The sequence below is a fragment of the Stigmatopora argus genome, chromosome 16 (assembly GCF_051989625.1).
Source record: "Stigmatopora argus isolate UIUO_Sarg chromosome 16, RoL_Sarg_1.0, whole genome shotgun sequence".
In the NCBI taxonomy this organism is placed as follows: Eukaryota; Metazoa; Chordata; class Actinopteri; order Syngnathiformes; family Syngnathidae; genus Stigmatopora; species Stigmatopora argus.
Window position 1 is genome coordinate 10,545,094 of NC_135402.1, and position 11,360 is coordinate 10,556,453.

Sequence of the window (11,360 nt, forward strand, 5' to 3'; positions counted from 1 at the left end):
TATATATATATATATATATATATATATATATATATATATATATTATATATATATTATATAAATCAAACTGTGTATATGACGTTTTCAGAGTTCCTTTTACTTAAAAGAAAACATTATATGGTGATTGCTGAGGACAATAGATTTTTAATGTTTGTTTCTGGATATCCTAATCAGTAAAACATTTCCTATACAATCTTCTCCAAATTTAGAAATGCTTGATAAAATTAAAGAAAAAGTGAGAAAAGTTCAGGGTTGTTGTAGTATGGATTCTAGGCATTTAAGAGAACAGTCACCACAAGTTCTTCCTTTTTGCATTGCGTAAACCCAAGAACTTGTAGTTTCAAGAAAGTCGTCCTGTGCGTAATCAGTTATACGCCCCTTTCTTACTCAGTGAGTTTCATATTTTGCAAAGGGAATCAGATAAATATGGCATAGACTCGCACATGTGTCGAACCGATTCCGCCGAGGGCCGCAGTGGGTCCTGGTCTTTGTTCCAACCGATCCAGTGCCGACATTTTAACCAATCAGGTGTCTTCTAAAATAAGCAGCACCTGACTTTAATTAACTGATTACACTTGCAAAAGGTATCCTCTTGTTGACTTGGAATGAAAACTTGCACTCACTGAGGCCCTTTGAGGACCGGTTTGACACTCCTGGCACATAGAAAGCAACACATTACTGGAAAGGCTTCAGGCCGGGCATCAGCTGGGAAGGCTCCAGCACCCTAATGAGGATAAAGCGGTTCAGAAAATGAATCAATTGTCCAACTTTAGATTCATTAGAAACAATCTGACTCCTGACTCAACATCACATCACATGTCTTACTCCCTAACAAGTTGGTCATCGGCTTGTAAGAGAACACTAAAACCAATTGAAACCATTCATAAGCAAGATCTGAAAGTATTAGACAAAAGACAAAAAGGTACCATCACTGTCAGACAACACAAACACAAACACGCTGATTTGGATGGGAGTTAAATCCAGGAAGTTAAGTCTTTCAAATAATATTACTGCTAGCTTTTAAGCGAAAGAAAACAGACCAGTTTTATCATTGGTCGTAAGCATCATGGATCTGGGTTTGCCCTCAGGCATAAATTAAAGATGCCACACCTTCCAATACTTTTTTTTCCCAAGAGGCATGCCAGAATAGCTATAGCCAGAAGGACGGTAAACATCTCCCGGCTCACCACAAGGTCAGTGCAATGAAAGAAATTATGTTTGTGCGTCCTAATTGAACTTGTGTAAAATTGACTTTCTTCTACTATTCTTATTCCATTAAAAATGTTGTGTTAGAATTTTTTTAGCATTCAAACTGATTTTCAGGATTCGAGTGATATTTCTAATGGTATGACTACTTTTTTTTTCCATTATGTCTTTTTTGTCATAATAGCATTATTCATGTGACAATATGACGGAAATAAATATCAAATGATAGATTTTTTTTCTCTTGGAATGTTGCAACTTTTCTTTGAAAAAAAAAAAAGAATGAATAAGGATTGCTATAAACTTCTATAATTTAGTACAACATTGATTGACTTCTAATATATTGTTGGGAATTTTCTTTCTAAATTATATTAAAGTTAAGTTAGTAATCTGACTCCAATTTGTGACCTTACCCAACTGCCACTCAGCCAACAATTTGCGCGCTCGTTCTGCAATAGAAAGGTATCAGGAAGCCGACATTTTCACACACGAGTTGATTTATTCCTAACACACAAATCTAATACATACACCTGGGTCTCGGGTCCCTCTATCACAGCTCTATACGCCTCTGTTGTCACCAGCCAACGTACTCCTCATCCGAGTTTTCCAGCAATTAGTTATACTACACAATATGCAAATGGCAAAGCAAGTAGGGCATCCTGGCATTATTCTATTGGCTATGTGTACGCTGCAGTTAACTTTAGGGTTTGTTCTGAAAACATTCCATTCTTGCACATACGCTCAGCACTCATCAATCTCATACTCTCATACACAGAATGTAGCAATCATCTAATGAACTACTTTAAACTCTTATGTGCCTTTAATACTGACTTACATTAGTGTTTGGCAAAAGTGTGCTTTTGTTGAAAAAAATAGGACAGTGAGCGTCTTAAACTATTTTGCAATACGCATCATGTTTTGTAACGATCGCAGGTTAGGTGGGGGTGGCGTCGGTGCATGAACGACGTCCACGACAGCAAAACAAACAAACAAACAAAAAATCAACTCCTAAGCAGAAGTGTAATTATTTATTCTTATTATAATAACTTTTCTCATTTCAAGTAGGAGGGCGAGATTGAAAATGTTAATATTTATTCCTCTGACGGACCGGCACCAGGTGGCTCGTGGACCGTGGTTGGGGAATCCTAACCCTAATCACTGACCTACAGTTGTGGTCAAAAATTTACATCCACTTGTGAAGAACATAATGTCATAGCTCTCTTGAGTTTCCAGTTACAGTGGTACCTCGTCACACGACCGCTCGTCATACAAAATTCTCGTCTTACGACGGAAATTTCGATCGAATAATTCGCCCGTCATGCGATCGAAATTTCGTGATGCGACCAAGCTTTTTTGCATATCTTTCGTGTACGTATAACAATATCTACGAGCACTGAACGATTAATTCAGACGAGTTTTTCCTCCTACGCATCGACCAGGAAACGCACAACGCGCATGCGCGGGCAAAAAGAGGGCTTGTTTGAATTCTTAATGTTGCGTTTATGAGATTTGTGTTCATGTGTTTGTGTGTTCTGCTCTCTCTTTCTGTTGCCTACCGTTAGCTTCCTCTTATATCCCATTTTAAGACGTTAATACATCATTTTCTGGTAATTTTCTCTCATGTTTGAGTGTTTCTCACATCTTTCATACAAAATTGGGAAAGTTTGACCAAATTTAAAGGTTTTAATTGGTAGTTTTGTGAGAACCATGGAATGAATTAGAGAATTTACCGAATTTTCTCGCATATTGACCGCCTCCGCGTATAAGCCGTACTCTTAAAATTGCCTTAAAATTGTTGAATTTCACTTTCTCATATAAGACGCCCCCTGATTCACAATTTTCACCTCCATATTCATGGTTTTAATAGGGTGTTGCTTGCACGTGGACAAATTCAAAAAGGAAGTTTAATTCTGACCAGGAGAAGAGCGTTAGGGGCAGCTAAACTAATTATTAAATGAATTGGCGAGGTATCGGATATGTACTGTCTGCAGAAGGTACCCACCTTGTGGACTTCCTGTGTGTGGCTCCAGTTTTTTACCTAGGTCTACAATGTCTTGTGTGTCTTGTGTCTGTCTTGCTACTGCAACCAAGAATTTTCCCGAATACGGGATCAAATAAAATTCTAATCTAATCTAATCTAGTCCTCATCTCGAACTCGGGTGCAAATATATATGATCGGGACAACTCTAATTATAGTACCTTTGTGATGATAAAACAGTAAAGTTTTTTCTTTTTTTCAGAAGGGTAACCAAACCAAAATGGGTCACTTAATGAAGAAGTGCGTTCTCCTCCTTATGATTGGTCTTTTACCACTGACTTTTCTTCATGGTTGGCTCACCAGATTCATCTTTGAAAGCAAGTCACCCAAGCCTGTAACAATTTTGATGTGGCACCGACCGTTTAGCGTATCTTATGACTTGAGTGGCGATCCGTGCCCGGGCCACCACAACCGAACGCCACTCTGCATCGTCACGGAAGACAAGTCTTTGTTACCTCAGGCGGATGTGGTGGTATTCCACAATCGCGAGATCGCCAATGGGAAGGTCAAACTCCCTCTATCCCATCCCAGACCACTGGGCCAGAGGTGGGCCTGGCTGTCTTTGGAGTCCCCTGCTAACAATGGAGATCTGAGGAAATTTGCCAATATTTTCAACTTGACCATAAACTACAGGAGAGATGCTGATATCCGGACAACCTACGGAGAACGGGTAGCGAAAGAGATAGAAGAACAAGGGCTGGTACAAAATGTCACCCAGCAAAAAACTTTCTTGGCTTGTTGGGTAGTCAGCAACTACAATCCGTCCCAGAGGAGAAGCCAAGTATACAAAGAACTCAAAGCCATCATTCCAGTGAACGTCTTCGGAAAATGGACAAAAAAAACCCTCAACTCAGAAGCACTCTTGCCCACAATTTCTCGCTGCTACTTCTACTTGGCGTTCGAAAACTCCGAATTTAAAGATTACATCACAGAAAAGCTGTGGAACAATGCTTACATGTCCGGGGCAGTTCCTGTCGTCCTTGGAGCGTCGGTAAAGGATTACGAGGCCGTAGCACCGCCTCACTCTTTCATCCACGTTGACCAATTTGCATCTGTAAAAGAGCTGGCTGAGTATTTGGTGAAACTAGCAGGAGACCAAAAACGATATGATGAGTATTTTCAGTGGAAGGCGAAGTGGAATGTGAAACTCAGGCATAATTGGCTAGACGGTCTGTGTGAACTCTGCTCCCTCTACGACCATTTACCTACTAATAAGGTTTACGGTGATCTGGAGGCTTGGCAACGCCACACAGGGGCAGCGTAAGGCCCATCATCTGCCTATGTCGAGGTCTCTCTTATATTTAATCACTATTCTCCAATTGTTTTTTTACTTGTAATTGTTGTGCCTTGTTGGATTTTTTCACATTTGTGCCTTAATCTAGCATTACATTATTTTCACAGTTTTGCCTGTCACCCACACGCATCATCTGCATACCTGTCAACCTCTGCCGATAACTGCCCTTATAAATCATTGATTCCCCTTACAAACCCCCAAAAAACCTTACAAACACCGTACGAGTCGTACGGTGTTTGTAAGTTTTTTTGGGGGTTTGTAAGGGGAATCATAATCATTTATAAGGGCAGTTATCGGCAGAGGTTGACAGGTATGCATCTAGCAATGTCAAATGGTAGTGAATGGGTTAACAATGTATGAAAAGAAGGAACCACCAACACTATTACTGACACAAATTGAATCAAAATGAAACTGACGCAGACAAATGGCAATGTGAACCTTTACCTAGCAGCTGGTGGAAAACAATTCAAATTACAGTTTAAATTCATTAAAAAATTGAAATAAATTGACTTGTTACAATTGATGGTGAGTTCAAATGCTGTTAGATACATTCTGAATTAGTGACCCCTTTACAATGTGATAGAATGCTTTATATCAAGTAGTTGGGATTGGATAAGACATATTTCAAAAAGTAGCAATTTTAACTCAATGGCTGCCTTTGACGGTGGTGGATGTCCAATCCATTTGAACTGGAAGGGGAACTGGGCAGCTCGGGGTTCAATTGGATTGGACGGCAATGAGATTTGCACACCACATGTTGGACAACTTTTAAAAAATGATGCAGTTTTCATTTGTTCAATAGGCATCAAAACACAAACAGAATGAGAAATATAAATGTTGACACTTGGCTGTTGCTCGAAAAATAGTCAAGTATTGGATAGGAACAGACCTTCACCTGAGATGTTTGAAAATGTGCAATAAAAGCAGAGAAATTTAGCAGCAAAGATCATTTTGTGATCCATTATAATATTGCATTCAATATCCTGGGGAAAAAAACAGCAAGATGTTAAATAGCCATTAAAGATGGTGATGTGTAGAAACAATTATTTTTAAAAAACGCAAAAAGGCACTTTCTACAAAATGAAAATATTGCTTTCATCACGATGGCTTTCCCCAAGAGTCTTTCTTTTCCCTCCACCAAAACACCGGAATTAGATAATTACAACAACTCAACCACATTTCCCCTCATTTACTGTCAACTGACTTTTCTCAACCCCCCGTAAGAAAAATTTACTGTCAACTGACTTTTCTCAACCCCCCTAAAGAAAATATATAAAAACATTCATTCACAGGACAAATAATCTAACGCCCCCCCTTGCGTCAAATGCACTTTGATAATCCGGCCTACTGGATAACATAAAAAGTAATTAGGAAAAATACTTCCTGAGGTGATGGCACGGAGTAATCAGTTGCACAGACTAACACCTACGGGGGAAAACCTTCAACTGTCCCGCAATAGGTGGAGGTAGTTCCGGTTTGGACAAATCGTTTCGTCTGTGGGTTCTGCTGCCTCTATCCTGTCATGTGACCGACCAGTCCGGGGTGCAGCGCTTGCTTCAGGACGTCGGGGCGATGAAGCGGCGGCATGTAAAGCGGCGGTGGGGCTCCAGGGTAGGCGGCCTGTGGAGGGAAGACCTGGCCGGGTATGGGGGACGCGGCCATGTTGAGGGGCGAAGGGCTCTGCTCGTAGTACTGGCCGTCACACTCTTCGTCCATCGGCAGAGCCAGGCGCTTTCCCTTCTGTCTCCGGTTGCAGAACCACACACGGACAACCTGTGTAAGGCAGAGTTAGGTTAGCACAGAAAGCATGTTTCACGACTAATGTACGGTGGCTGAAAGGTATCAAGCAATTTACACACTATTTACTCGAATATAAGCAGCCCCCACGTATAAGCCATACCCTTAAAATTGTTGAATTTTACGATTTCTCACGTATAAGCCGCCCCCTGATTCACAATTTTCACCTCCATATTCATGGTTTTAGTATGGAGTACACGTGTTACTTTGAAGGGGAAAATCTTCAGAAAAATCATCACACGTGGTATTTCTGAGATACTGTATGAATCAAAAGCATATTAGGGTCAATTTCATAAGGAATTCATTCATTCACTAATGGTTGTTTTCTTACTGCACAACAGAAAATAACCAACAAATAGTAAATGTTACTTTGCCGGCATCTACTGGTGAAAAAGAGTATAGCAAGTCTTGTGCGCATAAGCTTGATTCAGTCATTTTTTTAGTTGCAAATACGGCTTATATGCGAGAAAATACAGTAGTCCAGATGTTTTGTAAACAGAAAAAAAGCATGAATGTCAAGGGAGTCACGACATGAACCCCTTTTACCCACAACACGGATGATTAGACTCCAGGGGTGACCAAGTCCGGTCCTTGAGAGCCCCTATCCAGTCTATTTTCTATATCTCCCTCCACTAGCAAACCTGAATCAAATGATCAACTCATCAGCAAGCTTGTCCAGAAGCTTCATACCGATCCCGATTATTTGATTCAGGCGTGTTGGTGGAGGGAGACATGGAAAACGGACTGGATAGGGACTCTCGAGGACTGGACTTGGCCACCCCTGGGCTAGACTATGTTAAATAGACGAATAGACTACATTCCACAGAAGTACACATTCGGACTACAACTACTGCACGAAGCAATGTAGTATATTAAAGTGTAAATAAGTGAGCAAATTACTGTAACTTAGCAGTTTGAAACGCTGCAGACATTTTAGTTTAATTGTTCTATTCAAGAACAAATAAAATACCTACAATTCAATGCAACATATAAACATTAAAACTCCTGCCCCCTATACGCTTTCCAGTAGGTGGCGGTATGTGCCTAATAGTTGCTTGCGGTCTGCCACTAATTAGAAGAAAAGACCCAACCAATGGCCTGACATTGTATGTTATGACGAATTGTTGGTATATTATTGGTTCTCGGATTTTAAAAAGCGTGCAGAGCTAGAATACATAAATTAAGGAAATTAGCACAAAATTTGACTATATTGCTTTGTTCGCCAGCATTCAGGACGGGAAGTCATAGGCCTAATGTCTACTTCTATGGAATTTAGTCCACGTCTGGGCCGTTCGTTTGCAATCAATCGTGCTATGGGCAGTTCCGGTTCGTATTGAGCGAATTAGCATTTGCGTTGTGGCAATTTGCATTCGTGCTTTTTTTGTTTTTGCAAAGCGTTTGGATTATGCACCTCACCTGGCAGTTCTCAGCCACCGTACTTACGGCGTCAGTGGAAGGAAAAACCATGCTGCATATAATGCAAAAAAAAAAAGAATAAAATAATCGTACGCTTGCAGAAGGTGTCAAATTTAACCTTTTGGTTCAGTTGAGCACATCTGAAAACATCACAAACAGCATCGGTCCCCCATTGTCATCCATAGACGGTCAGGTAATCCACAGAAAGCATTTGGGGTCGTCTGCTGAGTGATCGTTTTGCATAATGATGATTCATTTACCTCAGTGAGAACAAAAGGCTCAGAAATTCAACTCCACCAAGGGTGAACGGCCCATCAGTGTAGCCGCGTAATCCTAATAAAAACAGCCCCTGCATTTTGTCATCTCTACATTCTTAATTGGTTTGCCGGACTAAAGAGATAACAATAAATTAATCATAGAACCTCAGTTGGTTGCAGATATTTCTCTGTCGCTTAAAGACAGTAGCAACCCATTTCAACCACAAAATCCAAATTCTGTGAATTTACTCTGGTAAACTTAACTGTAAGGCATACCTGTCAACCTCTGCCGATAACTGCCCTTATAAATGATTATGATTCCCCTTACAAACCCCCCAAAAACCTTACAAACACCGTACGACTCGTACGGTGTTTGTAAGGTTTTTTGGGGGTTTGTAAGGGGAATCATAATCATTTATAAGGGCAGTTATCGGCAGAGGTTGACAGGTATGGTAAGGTCCAATAGAAAATTGACTTTTGAGACGTGCAAATGCAATTAAAATTTCTGTGAACCTGAAAGATTTAAAAACTGGGATAAATATAGACGTGTGGGGCAATAATGCAAATAATATTTGTACATACGCTTCCATTTGTTGTGACCTACATCATGAAAAGTCAAAATACCAGTGTGTAAAGTTTAGAAGGGAAAACCGCTAACTTACATCTCTCTCTAGGCCCAAATCGTCTGAAATGTGCGTGATCTCTTGAGTGTTGGGTTTAGGACACTTGACAAAGTAAGACTCCAAAGCCGAGCGAACCGCTCCTTCAAGGCTGGTCCTCCGCTTCCTCTTCCTGGTGTCCACGAATACTCGTTCGATCTTGTACATCTAAACGAGAGCACCAACACTTTATCTGCACTGTTACCTGTAAGGCCTTGAGTCAAGGTCAAGGTTCATAAGGCTTTACAGGCAGTCACAAAGGCAGCCAGGGGTTTCGGTCGAGGCTCTCAGCAGGACGTTGCCCCACTGTGAACCCCCCGCCGGAGATGTGTTCGTCTGTTGTCTTGTAAAGTAGACGACAGATGTCGAAAGAGGACTCACATCCTGGGGATTTTCCGACGTTTCGGCCTCATTCAGCCATCTTTGGAGGAGGGGCTTCAGTTTGCACATGTTCTTGAAGCTCAACTGGAGCGCCTCAAAGCGGCAAATGGTCGTCTGGCTAAACATCTTACCTGCAGGCATCACACCCCCCCCCAAAAAAAAACATGACATCACTTGAGCAGTGTACAGGAATAGCAAGAAATTGTGTTGAATGAAAGTGTTTTCCTTCCTTCAATACGAGAGTATATTACATGTCCTGTGGCGACATGCTGCCTCACACAGGTCAAACTTGATGGACATTTTGGGCTTGTGGGAGATTCAAAATTGGAAGTGGAGACCACCTTGGTCTGACAAGTGATTAAAAAAAGGGAAACTTTTTTTGTATGGCTCTGAAAACTGCAATTAGGCTAACACTTTAAATATTGTATGTTGTATTTAGTTCATTAGATGGAGGACAAGATGGTTTGAAGGCATTTTTGTTTTGTTTTTTACTTTTTTTAAAGTAATTTATAATTTCATAAATTCATCAATATTTTTATAAATTTACACATTTTGGGGAGAAAACACAAGAATTATTTTTTATGAACAATTTTTCTCGAATTCATTAGCTAACTGGTGTTAACATTTTTGGGTTTTAGAGTTTCGACTTACCATAAAGGTTACCTAATGCAAGGCCAACGTCAGCTTGAGTGAAACCCAGAGTGATGCGTTTGTGTTTAAGTTCTTTAGCGAACTGCTCCAATTCTTCAGTAGAAAGGTTTTCCTAAAGCAAAAATATTGAAATGAGGCTTTTAGTGGCGTGGAATATGCTATTTTCAACGGAAAGTTTACCTCTTCCGAGTCACTGCAGCCGCCGCTGGACGAGCCGCTGCTCCGCGTAGACGAGGCCGGATTCTGGCCTTGAGGCCCCGGGGCGGACTGGCCGGGATTGGCGCCGAAGAAGGCGTTCGCCGGAACGCCGTTGCTGGGCGGCGAGGGCGACATGGACGGCGACGAAGCGGAAGACGTCGACGGATTCTGGTTACTACTCCCCCCGCTGCCGGGCGGCGTCAGGTGGCTGATACCAGGCCAAAAGGACGGGTTCCAGGGGTTGGTGTAAAAGACGCCGGGCATGGCGGCCGAAGCCGGCGGGTACGGCTGTTGCTGCTTCCCCTCGCTCGGGTACTCGTCCCCGGTGTCTTTCTCCGTCTTGATACCGCTGAGTTTGATTTGCTCGCGGCTCTCGGCGATGGGGGGGCTGAGGTTGGACGGCTGCATGGCCGCGACCACGCCGGGTGCCTGCCCGATGTACTCGGGCGCCGCGAAGGCGTACCAGTGTTTGGGCTGGCCGAAATCCCCGGCCTGGAGCTCGGAACCTCGGTACTCACCGCCGCCCACCGGGAAGGGGAAAAAGCCCTGAGCGGCGGAGGAAGGCAGTGCCCCGTAAGGGGGCTGTTTGTAGAGCAAGCTGGCTTCTGGCAAGGGGAGTTGGTGGAAGCTAGGCGGACCTCCGAGGCCCTCTTGGCCCAACATCTGCGTGCAAGCCCGGCTGAAATCATACGGGCGGCTTTGATACTCCGAACCCGGACTTTGGGGTCGTTCGGACATCTTGGCACTGGAGACACACACACACACAAAAAAGAGACGACAGCCTCCTCCCGAAAAACTCTCAGTCAAAACTAAAGTCCAAGAGAGCCGCCGAACAGGTGACTCGGGTCAACATAACCACGCGAGGAAAGGCTGCAAATTAGTCCATGAAGGCCCGGTTGTCGGCGCACCGGTTGAGGGTTCCACTTGAACGATGGGAGTGTGCTTAGTGAGCTTCGGGGTGGGCTTCAAACGTTGCGCCAATGTCGGACATCATTAGCCTCCTCTCTCATTGGCTGACGCACACAATTATGCAGGGTTGAAGGTGAAGTTGTCAATGACCTTGGTAACTCCTCCGCAACCCTATCAACAACAAAAAAAGTGGGCGTGGTTTCACTTCATCCTCTACGGCAGGGATAGGGAACCAATGGCTCAGGAGCCACATGTGGCTCTTTCGATGGGTGGATCTGGCTCTTTGCCAACCTGTGAGCTAAAATATGGAAATCGCTGTTGACAGAACCGAGATATTACATTTAGAACTGCTTTAATCTTCTTCTTTTTTTGCAGTAGACTCTTCTGGAATGCATCCTCTCATTGATTCGCAACAGCATAAGAATCTTTTAAAAAATATTCATTTTTTTCCACTTTAAAAGTGGTGAAATTACAAAAAAAAATTGAAAAGGCACTCGTTTGCATGTATGTATTTTGGCTTTTAAATTCGTAGTGTAGCTCACAAGGAATAACATTGG

General features: G+C 42.5%; 1 protein-coding gene and 1 pseudogene across 2 annotated transcripts; one reads left to right on the plus strand and one right to left on the minus strand.

Annotated features, from left to right (window-relative positions):
- Nucleotides 1-801: 801 nt before the first annotated feature.
- Nucleotides 802-4,696, plus strand: LOC144091193 (alpha-(1,3)-fucosyltransferase 7 pseudogene; annotated as a pseudogene). Its single transcript, XR_013305646.1, has 2 exons — nt 802-1,193; nt 3,444-4,696. The product of XR_013305646.1 is annotated as an alpha-(1,3)-fucosyltransferase 7 pseudogene (transcript).
- Nucleotides 4,697-4,960: 264 nt separating this feature from the next.
- Nucleotides 4,961-10,929, minus strand: pou5f3 (POU domain, class 5, transcription factor 3). Its single transcript, XM_077623344.1, has 5 exons — nt 9,877-10,929; nt 9,697-9,808; nt 9,046-9,176; nt 8,668-8,832; nt 4,961-6,308 (listed from the first exon to the last, which is right to left on the minus strand). Exons 1-5 carry the CDS (start codon nt 10,630-10,632, stop codon nt 6,048-6,050), a joined length of 1,425 nt encoding a protein of 474 aa, XP_077479470.1. The 5' UTR covers nt 10,633-10,929; the 3' UTR covers nt 4,961-6,047.
- Nucleotides 10,930-11,360: the final 431 nt, after the last annotated feature.